The sequence below is a fragment of the Sminthopsis crassicaudata genome, chromosome 4, assembly GCF_048593235.1.
Source record: "Sminthopsis crassicaudata isolate SCR6 chromosome 4, ASM4859323v1, whole genome shotgun sequence".
NCBI classification, from domain to species: domain Eukaryota; kingdom Metazoa; phylum Chordata; class Mammalia; order Dasyuromorphia; family Dasyuridae; genus Sminthopsis; species Sminthopsis crassicaudata.
In genome coordinates, this window is record NC_133620.1 from 472,224,296 (window position 1) to 472,243,221 (window position 18,926).

The 18,926-nt window shown below is 40.8% G+C and overlaps 1 protein-coding gene across 2 annotated transcripts in view; it reads left to right on the forward strand.

Annotated features, from left to right (window-relative positions):
- DRC11 (dynein regulatory complex subunit 11) overlaps positions 1 to 18,926 on the forward strand; it is a 199,755-nt gene that overhangs the window by 33,382 nt on the left and 147,447 nt on the right. For both annotated transcript variants that reach the window (XM_074264416.1, XM_074264415.1), the window contains exon 6: positions 3,929 to 4,134. In XM_074264416.1, the coding sequence (XP_074120517.1) occupies positions 3,929 to 4,134 (206 nt within the window). The remainder of the gene's footprint in view (positions 1 to 3,928; positions 4,135 to 18,926) is intronic.

Sequence of the window (18,926 nt, forward strand, 5' to 3'; positions counted from 1 at the left end):
TCTACCTGTTAGATTTCTTGTTTCCTTGTAGCCTCAACTCAAATACCAATTTTTACCTAAGCCTTTCCTTCTCTCCTCTCTTCCCTGCTGGGCCTTCTCTCTCTCAAAACCACCCTTGAATTTAGTTTTGAATGTATATCCTTATATACTATTTTCCCCAATAGACTATAAAGCCTGTGAAGGGATGTTTCATTTTTTGTCCTTGGTTGCGCCCACACTTAATAAGTATTTGTTCTTTATCAGATACTGTTCTAGACTCTGGGGAAGCAGATAAAAAAAACAAAACAGGGTCTGCCTTCAAGAAGTCTACACCTCACTCAGATCGATTAAATAGAAGTCAGGCATCCTGAGGTCTAATTGGTTTGGTCCTAACTAGCTTAGTGTAAACCAGTGACTCAGGAAAATCACTAACCTCCTCAATTTCCATTTCTTCTTATCTTAAATGGGATAAGAAAATGTGTTTTGCCCCAGTTCAGGGTGTGTGTGTGTGTGTGTGTGTGTGTGTGAGAGAGGAGAGAGAGAGAGAGGAGAGACAGAGAGATGAGAGAGAGAGAGAGAGAGAGAGAGAGACAGAGAGAGACAGAGAGAGAGAGAGAGAGAGAGGGAGAGAGAGAGAGAGAGAGAGAGAGACAGAGAGATGAGAGAGAGAGAGACAGAGAGAGAGAGAGACAGAGAGAGACAGAGAGAGACAGAGAGAGAGAGAGAGAGAGAGGGAGAGAGAGAGAGAGACAGAGAGACAGAGAGATGAGAGAGAGAGAGACAGAGAGAGACAGAGAGAGACAGAGAGACAGAGAGATGAGAGAGAGAGAGAGAGAAAGAGAGAGAGACACACACAGAGTCAGAAAGAAAGTCAGGGAGAAAGAGATAGGGGGAGAGAGAGACAGAGAGAGAGAGAGACACACAGAGAGAAACAGAGAGAGAGACAGAGAGAGACAGAGAGAGAGGGAGACAGAAACAAGTAGCTTAAGTACATATTAAAGAACCTTTTTAAATATAAGACTCTATACAAGTGGGAAAGGTGGAAGGTTTAAATCTGAGGGACTGGTTGTCATTTATTCTACAGAAAAGGTGCCTAAACATTTAATTAAAGAGAATAAAGAGAATAGCTTTTAATGAAGAGATAATGGTAATGAGACTCCCTCTGCTAAGACAGTCATTGGTTTTCATAGGTAGAGATAAGAAAAAGACCATCCAAATCTGATGGGCACATAGCCATCTGGGACAGCAAGGGGAGGGAAAAGTGGCTACATTTAGGGGCAAATTGGCAGGACAGCTTCACTCATGGATACAAGCTAATTGGAAAACAATCAATAAAGTGTTGTTGGTAGAGCAAAGGGAATAGTCACGACCCATTTTTTATCCTGTAATAACTAGCATTCACATGAACTAAAATATCCAAATGTGTAAATAATATTTTTTCCTTTTTTAAATGCAAGCATTAGGGAAAAATGCACATTTTAGATATAATCTTGGAAACAGGAGATGATTAAGTAAAAGACATTTTCATTACTTTAATGGTAGCTAAAGTAATTTTGCAACAAATTGCAGAAGAAACATAAAAATCTTTCTATAGAGAAGCTGCTCTACAAGAGAATTCCATTAATTTGATGTCTTCTCTTCTTAGAAATGGGGCTTTTCCAATTCTCTTTAATTCCAACAAATGTTCATAAAACATCATATATTATAGAGCTCAGGGCTGGGGCTGCAAAGCCAAATTGACCAGGCCCTGCTCCCAAGGTCCTTCTGTTCTGTGGAGGAGGAGAGAGGATAGAAATGGCAGCTGAGCGAGTCTGCAGAGTGGGAGAAACCTCAGGACCAGGGGCAAAGGGAGAGCTTGGAGCACATCTGAGGGGCTGTGTTAAAGAGTGGGGACCGTCTGGGTACAGTGGGTGACCTTCAAGTCCAAGACCCTCATTTTACAGGGAAAGAAACTGAGTAAGTGGTATGCTTACAGTCACATAGGTAAGAATGGAGGTAGCATAAAAACTATGAAGTTCAAGGAATAGCTTGAAGCCCAGTTTTGACTGGAAGGACAGTGTGAAAAAAGGGTTTTAAGCTCAGTAGGAACCAGACTGTGGGGGTCTTAAATACAAAAGCAGAGCTGTTGTTTTATCCCAGAGGCAATAGAGAATAACTGAATATTCTTGAGCAGGGGAATGGACCGATCTCTTCACAAGATTAGTTTGGCAGCTAAACAAGAGAGTGGGAAGAGCTCAAGCAGGGAGTGCAATTCAGTATTTATAACAATAGGAAGAAGTGCCATGGGTCTGGGTTTGAGTGGCACCTCGAGGAGTTAAGATAGAAGAAAGGGCATGAACTAGAATCAAAGCTGATTGGCAGTTGGTGGAAGAGAGGGCAAAGCAGGGAGTTTAGGGGAGTTCCCAGGTTACAAAAGTGGGTGCTTGGAAATCAAGTAGTGCCTTCCATAAATGCAGGCAAATTTGGAGAAAAGAAAGAGAGGGGAGGGTGAGAATGAGACCTCATTTTGAGAGTTCTTTGGTTCTGTCATTAATGTAATGAGCAGAGTTGCAATTCCATTTTAAAATTCATTTTAAACTACCTTTACAGCAAATAGGTTTCATCTGTTGGGTGGTATTGGCTGTAAATTATTTCACAGAGTGGGGAGGACTCCCAATTGGAAGTGAGGTGTTTGGGACTGGAATCCTGCAGCTAACATTAACCCTTTGTGGGACGTTGGTCAAAGCCTTTCATTTTTCTTATACGCTCTTTCCCCCTCTGCGTAATGATGGAGCTAGACAAGAGGTCAAATCTAAGATGGACCAGCATGAAGTGGACTGAAAGTTGGTGCAGTTATTAGAGTGGTATTAACTCAGTCAGAGAAGCTGTTTACCTCTTTTTTGGAGGACTGTAGACATCCCTCTGGCCAGTCTCTTCATTCCCCTTTGCAGATATCCTTCCTGGCCTGTTTTTTCACCATTCCTCTCTTAGAATTCCCCCTCAATTTTTGCTTCCTTATCAAAGGAAGTTCTTTTGTCCTGTGCCTTCCATGAGAATTCTAACCTGCACTGAGCCACCCCTTTCCTGATCTCTTATAAGCACCTTGCTTTATTTTGCCCGTTATTTCATGGGCACAAGCACATGTACAAGTGAGCATTTATGGGGTGTGTGTGTGTGTGTGTGTGTGTGTGTGTGTGTGTGTTTGTGTGTGTGTGTGTGTGTGTGTGTGTGAGTGTGTGTGTGTGTGTGTGAGTGTGTGTGTGTGTGTGTGAGTGTGTGTGTGTGTGTGTGTGTGTGTGTGTGTATTAGTCTCGCCCCTCCTTGGCCCTAGTCAAATTGCCATCACCTTAAGGAGGGGAGTTAAAACTTTTGCCTGTTTTATACCCCTTCCCCAGTGAGCTAGCATTGTGTTATATATGCATACAAGTTGGTAACTCACTACATATTTCTTGGTCAATGAATTAATAAATATAAGGTAGAACTTTTTAGCAACGAGAGTGAATAGCAAATAGCTTCCAGAAAAAAAGCTAACCAGGTTCTTTCTGTGTATAAAAAAAAAAGGTGAATATTCCCTGATTTCAACCAGTGTAGGGCTTGAATCTCACTTTGAAAATTTCTTCAAAAGCTGAATTTTCTTTATTCCTTCAAAAACATCTCCCTAGGGAGCACTTCCTATCCCATCAGGGGTTCTCAGCCTGAAATCTATCAGTGGCTAAATTTCAAAGGATCTGCGACTTTGAGTAGGAAAAACAAACATTTTCATTTTAATAGAAAGCTTTGCTCTGCTCTGTTTTCTGCTTTTAAACAAAAAGTTCTGAGAAGAAATCGACAGGCTTTTTATGGATTGCCCAAGATTGTTCAAAGGGGGAGACCCCAGCGCCATTCTGAATGAATATTTCCCATATTTGGTTCATGAAACTGATACACAAGCTTAGTCTCCTTTGAGTGCCCTGATCTTTTTCTTTTTCAGAATCCATCACCACAAATTCAGAGTTTCAACAACACACTTCTCAGTGCCCAGAAAGTGAACTTCCTACGTTATGAGGTCCAGGAGAAGCATGAAGAGGACTACAAAGAGGCTTTAGTTTCCATCAAGACAAATCTGAAGATGTTAGAAGGTCCAGACATCAAAGAGAGCCTTCAGGACCAGATCCGGCATTGGTTCATCGAGTGTCGGTAAGAGCTGCCTCTGTCCACCACAGCTTATCTGGTCTGTCCTTTCCATCTCTTGGGGCTTTCTCATCACCTTACACCTCTCCAAGGTGTCCTTGTATTTGGGAAATAGCCAGGAAAAGAGCCTTCTAGATTGGGAGTCAGAAAATGTGGATCTATAATTGGAAGGATAGATGGATGAATGAATGAAAAAGTATTTATTAAGCTCCTACGATGTGTGTGAGACTGGAAAAATCTACTTAATTCCTCTGGACCCCAATTTCCTTCATTGTAAAATGGGAGAGCTGGATGAAGCTGTAGGTATATTTTACTTGCTTTATTTCCTGAAGTGTCTCTGGTCCTTTAAATGTCTTGAATGCTTTCGAAGCCTGTTACAAAGAAATCAGCTTGGAGGTCCTTCCAGGAAGTCCTGCAGTCCATTTTGGGAGGTGGGGATGATTTCTTGGCTTGTTTTGGATCCAGTTTCAGGGGCTGACTTTCCTGTCCTGTTGACTATTGACCCAACCCAGAATAGCTTTTAAAAATGAGAGTGTGGGCTTTGTATCTGGGCTCCCTGGGGTTCTTATAACTAAAGCACTTTAGAGATGGTTGGTTTTTACTAAAAGAAGTCCCAGTAGGCGATTGCCGAGAATCAGTAAACACGGATGCTTGGAAAATCCAACTAAGTTGAGCGTTGCCCATTTCTTTGCCAGCTGAGAACGGCACGTGTCAGGGTCACCAAGGGTTAAGCATTATGAGTAAGGTGCAGCAATGAGAAGCCAAACCAGGATGAAGAGATTATAAAAAAGTAAAACATCCTCCTCATCATCACTAACATTTCTACAGCGTTGACTAGATGCCAGGCACTGTGCGAAGCACTTTACAACAGTTATCTCATTTTATCCTCATGCCAGCTAGGGGGATGATATGATTACCCCCATTTTACAAATGAGTAAACTGAGGCAAATAGATGATAGGTAACTTGCCCAAACAGTAAGTGTCTGAGGCCTGATTTGAATTCAGGTGTTCTATCTGCTATACCATCAGCTGCCAGGTTATGAGCCAATGCCCTTGAAGTGCTGGGCTGAAAGGGTTAATAGCACTTTTGTACTTTGTAATAAGTGTGTTTAACTGGATTAAAGTTACCATGGGCAAGACCAGTTCTGGAGTCTCAAGACCTGCTTCAAATCCCACTGCCAATGGATGCTTATGACCTTGGGCTTTATTTCGCATCGCTGGGCTTCAGTTTAGTCATCTGTAATAAGAGAGCAATGGCTTCTGAGTTCCTCTGGAGCTAAATCCCTCTCTAAACCTCTCTAGAACTTGTGTAGAACCTCAGGGAAGTCCAAGTAGAGCTATCTACCAGGATGGTTTCATAGGTCAGTGATTTATCTTGCCTGGCATCTCTTAGGGCCTTTTCCACCAGGCCCATTGTGTCACAGAAGTCAGTATTCATCTCTTCAACATGGAGATGAGTGACGGAAGTGTAGAATTTGACATCATCCCGGAGACGGGCCATGTCAGTGTTGACCAGGGTACCAAACAAAGGGATGTACTTCACAAGTTCATGAGCAGTGCACAGATGGTGGACAGTCCTCTTGTTCTAAGTCTTCCCAACCCAAGTGGTTGTCCCCAGCTGTGGACTGGACTTCAAAGAGAAGGGAGACATTAAAAGTTCTACTACAAAGTCAAGGTCAGCATATTTCTCTCCACACCAACCTTTTTGCCTAAGCCATAAGCAGCAGTTGATTCATTGATGATCTGGAGCACAGTGATTGCAGCGAGGGTTCCAACATCTCAATGTTGGGAATTGTGGAGGCTGGTACTGTGATAAGAGCATTTAAGGCAGTCTTCCCAAGGTAAGCTTCAGCAATTTCTCTCATCTTGGTCAAGAACGTGGAAGATAGTTATAGATAGAAATTGTTGGTTTCCTCTTTATAATAAATGTGGACCTTAGCCTTTGCCTACGTCATTCACTGTTGGGAAAGGCCAGTGTGCCATAATTGACTCTACAGCAGTAGCATCAAATATGTGACTAATAAGCACCAGTAGTCAATGACTATAGTAATCTACTATTTGGTAAAGCCAAAGACTCCAGCTTCTGGGTTGAGAGCTCACTATTTGGCAAAACTAGAAAATAGTATGGCAAAAACTGGGCATAGACCAACATCTCACTGTATACCAAGATAAAGTCAAAATGGGTACATGATTAAGACATAAAGGGTGATGCCATAAGCAAATTAGGAGAGCAAGGAATAGTTTGCCTGTCAGATTTATGGAGAAAAGAGGAATTTATGACCAAACAAAAGATAAAGAATGGAAAGTTTTGATTATATTAAAGTTTTTGCATAAACAAAATCAATACAACCAAGATTAGAAGGGAAGCAGAAAGCCAGCAAAAAGTTTTACTGCCATTGTTTCTGATAAAGGCCTCATTTCTAAAATATATAAAGAACTGTGTCAAAATTTTAAGATTCTAAGTCATTCCCCAATTGTTAAATGGTCAAAAGATATGAATAGGCAGTTTTGAGATAAAAAAAAAATGAAGCTATCTGCAATCATATAAAAATGCTACAAATCACTATTGATTAGAGAAATGCAAATTAAAATGGATTTGATGTATAATCTAATACCTATCAGGTTTGCTAATATGACAGAAAAGGAAAGTGATGAATGTTGGAGAAGACTTGGGAAAATTGGAACACCAATACATTGTTTGTAGAGTTGTGAATTTGAAATTATGCCCAAAAGGCAACCAAATTGTGCATATGGTTGGATCCAGCAAACCCCACTTGGTCTGTATCCCAAAGAGTTCATAAAAAAGAGGAAAGGAATCTCATATGCAAAAAAAAATACTTATAGCAATTCTTTTTGTGATGGCAAAGAATTGGAAATTGAGGGCATGCCCATCGAATGGGCATGGTAAATGAATGTAATGGAATACTATTGGGCTTAAAAATGATGAGCAAACACATTTCAGAAACCCTGGAAAGACGTAAACTGATGCTGAACAAAGTGAGCAAAACCAAGAAAACACTGTCCAAGTAACAGCAACATTGTGCAATGATCAACTTTGATAGATTAGTTCTTCTCAACAATACAATGTTTATGAGACTATTCCAAAAGATTTGTGGTGGAAAATGCTATTTATGTCTAGAAAAAAAGAACTATGGAGTCTGAATGCAGATCAAAGCCTGCTATTTTCACTTTTTTGTTTGGTTTTTCTTTCTCGTGGTTTTCCCTTTTGTTCTGATTCTTCTTTAACAATAAGACTATTGTTGAACATGATTGTACATGTATAAACTGTATCAGATGGATTACTGTCTTGGGAAGAGAAAAAGTTGAAACTCTAAATAAAATCTTATAAAAGTAAATGTTGAAAACTATCTTTACCTCTAATTTGGCAAAAAAAAAAAAATAAGGTACTATTAAGTGGGAGGAATAAATAAAGAGATATTTCTAAAATAAAAAAAAAAAAGAAACACTGTTAGCGGGGTTCATTGCAACTTGATTCTTTGCAGCATCACTGATTAAATGTTCTTTGTGTGAACAAAGGCTACATAACTTGGAGTTGTCTCCTTTCCTTGGCCATTAGCAAGGATCTCCATTCCCCCATGTTGGAATAATGGGTACCAAGATCAACGTCAGCTGCAGTTCTCTTTGATATGATTGCTGAAGCATTGGGGGTCACTGTTGCCTGCCATTGAAGAGGGGTTGCTGCTGAGCCCCAAAACATCCAAGGTAAAATGGAGAGGGAGAGATCCCCCTATCTCCAGAGTTCGTTGTCCTGTAGGGACCGGATGACCATGGGTCCGTGCCGTAGAGGATCCCTGGATCTCTATGCAGTTTGGATGAGGCGGCCTTTGAAAAGTGTGTGATCTGGTGAAGAGTTTTGATGAAGGGCTGCCCATGATCATCTCCGATGATGGAATCCTTAGGCATGGAAGAGTTGAAGTTCAAGAAGAAGAAAGGAGAATATAAAATCTACTGGGGAGATAGTCACAGAATCCCAGAAGGCATGAACTGGAAGATCCCCCAGAGAGCACTCAGTGTGGCCCCTTCTTTTGATGGAAGAAGAACCTCAAAGTCACAGAGGTGAAGCTCAAGGTCACTCAATGAGTCAGTGGCTCAGTCCAAGCCCAAGCTACCTCACTAGCAGAGCTATGAGCAGAAAACAAGCTTTTCTAACGGCAAATGCTGTTAAACACAAAAAGGAGTTATTAAGAGAAGTTGTAAAAATGTCTTTCCCTAGAGGTTTTAAAAACATATTCACAAGTGAACGAGTAAATCAGATGTGTCATTTTTTTGGAAGGAGGAAGCATAGTAAAGTGTCAAGAAAATGGACTGTGCAGTAAAAAAAAAAAGCTGGCTTCAAATCCCTCTGATGCTTCCTCTGTGACCCTATTAGACAGGTCTATCTACCTGCCTGAGCCTGTTCGCTCACTTTTACCATTGTAGGGTTAAATTGGATGACCTTGAAAGTCCCTTCCAGCTTAGGATCTATAATAGGGTATGGATCCCATTTTTCAAAATATAGTTTGTGTCCATTCTTTTAAGAAGCTCTGAACTCAACACATATAACTTGTTTTTTTTTCCTTTTATTTTGCAGTAAAGAGGGTCTGGATTCTGATGGGAGGAGAGGGATTTCACCAGAACTAAACTTCCAGGATGTTATTCAGGGAAATCTTAGGGGAAGATCATATTCTACAGGTGTGGGGCTGAGAAAAAAGCACATATTTTGATGACAGAGGCTCCCATATATCAAATTAGCATAACACAGTAGCCCTAGGCTAACCCAGCTTTGCGAGGCAGGGGCCATCCTGAGAGCAGGGCTTTGGGATATTAAATTCAGGAGATTATGACCCTTAGTGTTTTGTCTATGAAGGACAGTATTTGGCTTGAGGGTTTGGGAATTATGTTAAAGAGGTGAAGATGAGTCCTATGATTCCTTCTGGCATGCATTTTTCTTGTGAAATGAAAAGGATTAAAGGATTTTGACTTTCTGAAAGTGGACAAGTCCTGAAAAAAAATAGATATTTGACCCAGTGTTCCTAAAGCTCAGCAGTGTATCATGGTAACTCGAGGAGAATTTTATTATACTCTTATCTAGAAAGGGAAAGGGTTTCCTAGGAAAGGAAACCTCTTGTTTTGATATAGCAAGCTGTCTATCTTGTACAACACACATGGGGAGACCTCGCAGAAAAATCACTGTGTTCCCATGTGTTTCCCGAGGGTAGATGGACTGTCTGATTTAAGATGATTGGAAGAATTTCATCATTCTTATATGATGGTGCTGTTTCCTTTTGCTTTTCGCTTTATTTACTGGATGATTTCCCCATGAGAAATTATTAATAAAAGGAGGTCCACATGAGCAGTGAGCCTCCCAGCTCCCCTCTACCCCCAAAGGGATGAACTTTCCATTTTCCTGATACCCATTTCTCCCCACAGTGAATATTTCTCTGCTGTTTTCTGGTTACTTAAGTGGGAAAAGTAGCTGGTTTGTTGTTTGATGTGAGGAAAACTGGTGGGTGAATGATGGCCAGAAGTTTTGATCTAGGGAATCCTCAGTCCAAATGGATGACAGTGTTTTGGAGGAGACCCACTTCCCTTCTCGCCTTTCTCTTCCATAGTGAGCTGCCACTGCTTGTTTATTAATTTTCTATCTAAACAGATTTTAAGGTGGTAGAGAAGGGAAAAGTAGACAGTGAAAGTATCATTCCCTCAGCAGAAAAGTCGTTCCTTCCCTCCAAATAGCTAATCATGTAATCAATGACTCCCTATTCCTTTGCAACAAGAAATATGTTTTCATGAACTAGGAATTGTTGCAAGCGGAGCAGGACTGTTTGCTGCTGCATAATTCCTTAGAATAACACAAAAAGACAGCAGAGTCTACAGCCATCTGCGTTCTTGCTTATCGAATCCCACTCAACAGAAGGAAAAATACAAGAATAAATCAGATCTTGTAACTTGGCAGTAAAAAAATAAAAACGTACTTCACACCTTGATTTTTGTCCTCCCCTTAAAGAAGGTGTGAACCCCCTCTGCTTTCAAAGGAGGACCACATTTAATTAAATCCATGTGCATTTAATCGTCTTTACTGAGTGTAAGTGGATTTACAGGAGGCCAGGGAACCTTTGGGGGCTTCTGTGTAGTGGCAGTCGCCTCCTTGATGCAGGCTGGGAATTTACGAGCCTGCTGACATTAATGGAGGCACTGGATGGCTTTGGGGGGCTTGGCCGGAAACCCTTCCATCCATATATTTTTCATACTTGATGAAACACAGATAAATCTCTGTGCTGTGAGTCTGAAGCAGAAAGACCAGTTGAACCTCAGTGTCAAGCCACAAGGGGAAAATTGATCATTTCAGTGGCTTTGCTTTCTAAATCACGGCTGGCTAACAGAGCGGGGCACTTTCCCACTTGGTAGAAACTTCTGAGTCTGTTCCTAGATTTGAAATCTAGTATTACTCACCCAAATGTTCGATATAGTAGAATTAACCACGACCAGTGTTGAAGAGTTGCCTTCCACCATATCCCACATTCAAACAGCCTGCATTTGTTAAGTCTTAATACGAGAAAGGGAGGAATGGATTCCCCAAAAAACTGATTTAAAATCAACTCCATAATCTTTAAGACTCTCCCATGGAGCTCCCTGAAAGGTGAAAAGTTGGGTTGTCAGGGGCTTCCCTGCTTTCTAAGTTCCCTTCCAAGTTCTAAATCCTGATCCTAAGGAATCGAGCAAGACATACCCTTGTTCTCAGCATTTAAATAGAATTTAACACTGATCACTAGAGACACAACCTGGGAACCTGAAGATGGGCCAGACATTGTCAGCTTTGTTACCTGTGCACAAGACACTCATGGGAACACACACACACACACACACACACATATACACACACACACAATTTAGGTTTGGGGCTAGAAGGGATTTTAGTGCTCAGTAGGGCTCACCCCTTTATTGTCCAAAGGAAGAGAAGTCCAGGTTTGCTGAGGGTTCCCCAGAGGTCACAAAGATAGAAGAGCAGAGTCTTGCCACCTCCTCCCAATACCAGGCTGCCTCAAATGCATTATATAGGGATGTGTATTTGTGTATATACAAGCTTATATATATACATACACAAATGTAAAATCAGCATGTGCTCATATGTACATACAAAGTACATATACAGACTTTGGTTTCTTGTCTGGGCCAGGGAGTTTGTGGGAGAACTCCCAGTATGGAAACTTGTACCACGACAGTTTATCCACCAGGTTACAATTCATCTATCAAAATTGACAACAAGAAGAATTTATTAGGTGCCTAATTTTTGCCCCAGACATTGTGCTCAGTGCTGGGCGTACAGATGCAACAAGCAGACAGCCCTTGCCCTCAGAGGGCTTGGGGGAGAGGGGAAGGACATACAGTAACTTGTTCATGGATGAGTCATTTCAAGTTCGAAAAACATGATTTAGTTCTCAATGACCAAAGGGAGTTCCATGGGATACAGACAGATGAAGTGACTTGGGACTCACTTCTTATCACATATAGAAAAGAGAGCTCTCCTGTCTATGTCTCCATCGCTCTGTCTCTTTTTCTTTGTCTCTCTCTCCCTTCTTCCCCCTCTCCTTTCTGCCTCCTTCCCTCAATCCATTTGTCTATCTGTCCTATTCCGTCTCTCCATCATTCTGTTGAGATCTGCTTGTAAAAATGTGATTCTATACCATATATTTATACCACATAGTAAAGTAACCTTACTTCTTCCAAGTCTAACTTCTCTTCTTACGAAAACAATCTGATTTTATCCCATTTCCTTAAACAAATCACCACTCTGTCATTCCCACTCTTTTCCTTATTTTCAATCTCTCTGTGTCTACTGGGTCACTTCCTACTGCCTACAAACATCCCATATCTCCCTTCTCCTGGAGAACCCCTCATGATCCTTCCATCTCCTTTGTGGCCCTATTTCTCTTCCACCTTTTGTAGCTAACCTCCTTGAAAAGGTGTCCACATTTGGTTCCTCTACTGCTACTTCTCTCCTTCCTCTCTCTCCATAACCCCTTACCTTGGCTTCCGATGTACTATTTCACCAAAATTGCTCTTTCTCCAAAGCTGGCAATGAACTTGTATTTGCCCAATCCAATGGCCTTTCCTCAGTCCTCATTCTCTCTCTCTGCAAACTTTGACGCGATTGGTCGCTTTCTTCTCTTTAATACTTTCTTCTGTCTAAATTTTGGGATAGCCCTATCCCCTGATTCTCTTCCTACCTCTCTGACGGCTCCTTCTTTGTCTCCTTTGCCGGATCTTTCTCCAGATCACTCTTCTAACCAGAGCTCCAAGGGATTTAATTACCATTTCCAGACTAATGATTCTCAAATCTAGCTTTGCGGTCCCAGCCTCTCTGCTGACCAACACTCTCGAGTCTCCAGCTGCCTTTTAGCCATCTCAAATTGGATCTTAAGATCAGTATGGCCCAAAATAGAACTTACCTTTTTTCATACACTCTCCTTCCTCACCCACCATTTCATTACTAGAGAGAGTAACAGCTTCCTTCTCATCTCTCAGGCTCCGATCCAGGAGCCGTCCTGGACTCCTCATTGTCTCTCATGCCGCCATATACAAATTGTTGCCAAGCCCTTGACTCTGTAGAATCTCTCAATGATTCCTCCCTCTCTCCTCTGACTCTGCCCTCCCTCTAGTGCAGACCCTCATCCAGGACTATGGTGATTGCTGCTGAAGGAGGGGGTCTGCTTTTCCCCCTCCAATCCATCCTCTCTTCAGCCATTAAAGTGATATTCCTAATGCTCAGGTCTTACCATATCACCTCTCTATTCAATAAACCCCATGGCTCCCTCTTGCCTTCCAGAGAAAATACAAAATGCTCTTTTTGGCCATGATAACCTGCCCCTCCTACCTTTCCAGTCTTGTTGCATACGCTTTACTCCCCAAATACCCATTGGACCTGTGACATTAGACTTCCTGGAAGTTCTACTAGCAAGACACTCCATCTCTCAGTTGGGGCATTCTCTCTGACTATCCCTCATGCCAGAAACACTTTCATGTGGCCAATTATGAGCTACAAGAAATCTACTAATCTTCCAGAATACCTATAAATATCTATTTTTGAGCTTTTTTTGGAAACATGTTCCTGAGCACTTTCCATCTTTATTAGATTTTCTCCTTTGCAAATGAATATATTCCCACTGATATTTACACGTATCTGAATAAGTCTTTTGAAGCCTGCCCAGACCCTAATTCTTCTGTTCTAAACTGCAAGTTCTTTGAAAGCAGAAGCCAGGGCTTTTTCATCTTTGTTCCCCACTTGTTGCCTAGCATAGCACCCTAAAATTAAATTAATTACTGTGGGTGGTAGGAGCTTAAGATGGGCTCTAATTATGGGAGCTCTCCTGGATTCTCCTTGATTGACTCACCTGCAATCACTTATCCATGTATAGGTTTTATTCCCCCATAAAAACTTAGTTTTCCCTTTATAGCCTGAACACCCATCATGGTGCTATGCACAGAGGAGAGACTGAGAAAAATTGGTGCAGGGTAATTTAAGATTATTCTATGGCAATGAGTGAGGAGGACATCCCTTGACCTGCTGGAGCACCTTCTGTAGAACTGGACATGTCTAAGAGAGCAGATTCTAAGGATCTATTTGTGAATGTGGCCATATCACAGGTGCACAGTCCTACAAATCAGGGCTTCCTGTGATCACCTCCTGTTAGGTGGTACTAGGGAGCAGAGAAATAGGAGGAGACGCTCTCTGGCTGCACAAACCTAAATCTTTAAATAAGCACAGGGGATGTAGTGTAAGAGCCCCACTTGTGACACTAATTAGCTGTGAGGCTTGGAGCAAAGTCCCCTCTCTTATTTTCCACTCCTGAGTTGTAAGCCCCATTACCTTCAGTCCAGCCCAGCATGGTGCCTTCATGGTGACTGTGTGCCGGAGGCTAAGGGGTACCAGAACTCCGGGCTGGGAGTCAGCGGGATTCTTCTCCCTGAGTTCAGATCCGGCCTCAGACACTTAGCAGCTCTGGGCCACTGGGCAAGTCACTGAATTCTAGCGTTCCATTTCCTCACCTGTAAAATGAGCTGGAGAAGGAAATGGCCAAGCGTTTCACCAAGAAAACCCCAGATGGCGTAATGGAGAATCAGACTGAAGGGAAAATGACTGAATAACCAAACATGGCCATGTGCAAGGCTTCCAGGGGGATACAGAGGAGATCATTCATGCCCTCAAGAAGCTTACGTTCTAATAAGAGGAAGCAACTCAGGTTGGAAAGGAAGGGAGTTTTGGTTAGAAAAGTTACAGGAATGGTGAGGGGGGCCACTCAGACCAGCATAACCGGCCCAGTAGAAATGGCGGGATTTATTGATTATGGTTCCGAGCGTTCTTCCTCAGATAAAGGGGTAGCCAGCCAGGGCTGTGATTCTCCCAGTGTGTTGGGTACCTAGATCCCAACTACTCTATGTTCCCCTAGGGGTTCTAGGGATAGGGCTGGGAGTTGTAATGGATTTCCTAGTTCTACAGCTCCTAGCCCCCACCATGATTGTCAGTAGGTGCCAATCAAACCAATGTAGCTAGCTTTCAAAAATGGGTATTTACTGTTTTATGTGGATGCACATTTATAAACTGTATTGGATTGCTTCTCAGGACAGGAAATGGAGAATGAGGGGTAGAATTTGGAACTCAAAACATTTAAAAAATATTTTAACACATAATTGAGGGAAATAAAATATTATTCTTAAAAATGTTTAAATGGGTATTTATTCTGGTAGTATGATGAGCACAGAATAGCTGCCAAGGATTATGATCTAGTTTGGGTGCAGGAAGCAGAGGTAAAACATAGTAGCAAGTCCTTAGATAAGTTAACTCAAGAGATAAAGGATAACTTGGTCATTAAAGTATTAATGTACAGTCTTAGAAGTTGGCTAAGACCTTCAAGAGTCTGTGGTGTGCTGTCTCCCCAGGCATGCTAAGTGCAGAGTTTGCCTTAGAAAGCACTTAGAAAAGGAGGGACCTTGGCCTGGGACTCTCAAGTCCTCCCCCCTGGGCAGTGTGTAACTTTTCAGGGGGTTCCTTGTAGATCTGAGATCCATGAAACTGTTTTGAGTCTTTGCCTCCCTGGGAAAACACTGTCATCACAGCTCTTTTTGTGGTAGCTAGAAACTGGAAGATGAATGGATGTCCATCAGTTGGAGAATGGTTGGGTAAATTATGGTATATGAAGGTTATGGAATATTATTGCTCTCTAAGAAATGACCAGCAGGAGGAATACAGAGAGGCCTGGAGAGACTTACATCAACTGATGCTGAGTGAAATGAGCAGAACCAGAAGATCACTATACACTTCAACAACAGTACTGTATGAGGATGTATTCTGATGGAAGTGGAAATCTTCAACATAAAGAAGATCCAACTCACTTCCAGCTGATCAATGATGGACAGAAACAACTACACCCAGAGAAGGAACACTGGGAAGCAAATGTAAATTGTTAGCACTACTGTCTATCTACCCAGGTTACTTATACCTTCGGAAGCTAATACTTAACGTGCAACAAGAAAATGGGATTTACACACATATATTGTATCTAGTTTATACTGTAATACATGTAAAATGTATGGGATTGCCTGTCATCAGGGGGAGGGAGTAGAGGGAGGGAGGGGAAAATTTGGAAAAATGAATACAAGGGATAATATTATTTAAAAAAAATTACTCGTGCATATATACTGTCAAAAAATTATAAATAAATAAAATTAAAAAAAAAAAAAGAAAGAAAAAGAAAACACTGCCATCAGCTGGGCACACTGCCAGAACCCAGATGAAAAAGTCCAAATCGTGGAACCCTCTGACGATCATCCTCCTGGCAAAGGAAGAAGTGGCTGAGAGAAGGCTGGGCCTCTTCTCCCCTAACCCGTCCCCTAACCACCCCTTTTTGAACGTGGAGAGGAGCTTCCAAGTTAAACTTTCAGACCCTTTAATCATTCCAATCCAAACTAGTTTCTTGGTTTTGTGCCCATCCCACAGAAACCAAGCTCAACAATCAATCCTGTTGTTAAACCCTGTTGTAAAAATGTCTCCATTGAATGGAGATCCAAGCCTTGTTCATATCTATGATCCAAAATACAAATGAAACGTGTTCTCATCTACCAAAGCATCAGTTTTTTAGTAGCTGGGATTGAGTTTGAGTAGATTGATGGACTCAGAAAACTACTTCCATTAGAATTAATAGTGTGGGGGGGGGCATTTATCAAGTGCTTACTACATGGCAAGGGATTGCCCCCTTCAATCTGGGGACTGGGACAAATGCCAGCATCAACTGTTCCAAGTAGGACTTTAGTCCTGTCCCTTCATCATTCAAGTGAGAAAACTGCCAAAACTTAGCAAAGTAATATAACTTTCAGACTCCTGACTCTCAGTCCTGTCCTCCCTCTCTATAGCACTGTAAATATATTTAAATTTTGATCATTATTAAGTTTCAAACAAAATTTAATTGACTTGTTGAGAAGTTATGAAGTGTTCTATAACTGACAGAAAGTGTTGTGGGAAGGGGGCTAAGTCACATTTTAAAATAACTTGATCAGAATCTCACAATGAGAGAGGGTGTAAATTTGCTTTGATAAATGTGTGAGGATATGAATATACAATGAGGTTCACAAATGCAGAAGGAAATTATTAAGCTCATTGATTTAATTTATAAAATGTTCAATTTCTTTTTTCTATGTGAAGGAAAATGGCATTCACTACAAATTCTTTACTGTCCTGAAAAGTGAATTTTAGAGGGAACAAAAATCTTTTATTTTTGACTATTTGCAAATCCAAAGAATGGTGTATGGAGATTTGAAACTATCTGATTGCTCAGTGCAGTAGGGCCATAATAACACCTGCTTCTGGTTCAAGCTGTATGCATCCTGGGACAGTTATTGTTCAACACAAGTACATGCTAGACCACATTGCTTAGAATCCTTGTACATCTAATGCCATTTATAATAAAAATGTTATACTTGGGGAAAAAAAGACCTCATTGGTTTACCAAGCTAGGTAACTGAGCCCCTCCGACTGGCCCACAGATCCCGAGACAGTTTGCATTTTATAAAATTTGGGGATGGAGAGCCTCTAATGTTTTTAGAAGTAGCCTTATTTTTCTCTTTGTTCCTTAGGGATTTAAAAAAAGAGAGAAAAGCCAGTTTATAAACTTTCAATTTAACTTGGCTAAGATGATATGACTCTATTATTTACAAAGTTGTTGTCAAATGTGTATATATCTGAAAAAGATCTGGAAGGGGCTAGTGGAAGATAAGATCAACATTAGTTACTCTTGTGATATGGCAACCAAGACATTAGAGGCAATGTTGGGCAATATAAAGGGAGAAAAGGGTCCCAAAGACAATAAGAGGACAGTCATAGTTTACCCAATTGTGTCATGGAGGAAAATGGGTTCCCATTGAAAAAAAATCTATGTCAAAAGCAAGGTAAATGTTTTTCCAATTGCCTAACCCAGTCTTCTACACTAAAATTAATTTCATTTAAACAAGAAGTCCTTGAAAACATTTCTTGTGTGAAATCTAAACCTCAGCTGAATCTTCCAGAGCCAGCATGCTTTGGTTTGCCATGAAAATATTGGTCTATTATTTAGAAAGCTTGAAACAGATTGCTTTTATTACATAGGCCAAAGCTCATGGCCTTATTTTAAGTCATTTTATGTTTTATCATCATGCAAGTAAGCAGAGAATATTATTTGTAGTGATTTGCTCCAAGTTTGCCCAATTACACGGAATCTATTTTATTGAAAATCTGTGTTTTCTCAGTTGTTACAAGGAGCCTTGGTTTTTACCCAGCTGAAATATTAAAAAGTAAAATGTTTAAGTGGAAAAGAAAATAGGTGAACAATGTAGCCTTGTAAATGATTTGAGTTCTGATATCTTTTTTTTTTTTTTTTTGGGTGGGGGGGTTCAGTCTGTGAATGTAAAAAAATGGTGGTGCTTATATTCTTTCAACACCACATATACAGCTAAACAAAGCCCATTGTGGAGACAGAATTGCTTTATTTCAATTTAGAAATAGCTTTTTATAAGAGAAATAATTTTTGGTTAAGATGAGGGAAAGAGTTGCATGTTGAGAGACAAGATGGTTTCATTCTTTGACTCTGTAATTCCAGCCAAGGGAATCAGCACCTGAGATAAAATAGGTGCTTAATAATGGTTGCTGATGAATTGATTCATTCTAGAAAGGTTATTGGAAAGTTTTGTGGAATTTATTTTGGCTCAGCATTCATTGATTAAGTAGCAGCAAAGGGGAAAAGCCCTGAATTTGAGAATCTGGGTTTCAAATCTCAACTTTTTTTACCATATGAAACTCCTTTCCCCAATTTGGGTTTCAGTTTCCTTCTCTTTTGGGGCAGCTAGGTGATCTTGCAGTGAATAGAGAGCCAAGCCAGGAGTCAGATCAAATTCAACCTGGACACTTACTAGCTATGACTCTGAACAAGTCACTTCACTATGTTTGCCTCAGTTTCTTAATCTGTAAAATGAACTGGAGAAAGAAATGGCCAACCACTCCAGTATCTGCAGCAAAACAACAACAACAACAACAACAACAACAAAAATCAAATCAAATCAAATCAAAACCAAAAAACAAACAAAAAACCCCTCAAAAAAACAACAAAACTGCAAATGGGATTACATAAAAAAATGAAAAAAAAAATCAACAAATTCTTCATGTTTAAATGAGGGTATTAGGATAGGTACTAGCAAAGGTCCTTTCTACCTTTAAAATTCTGGGATTCTAGAAGGATATTGGAGGAGAAAATAAAAAGAGGAATGAGGGGAAG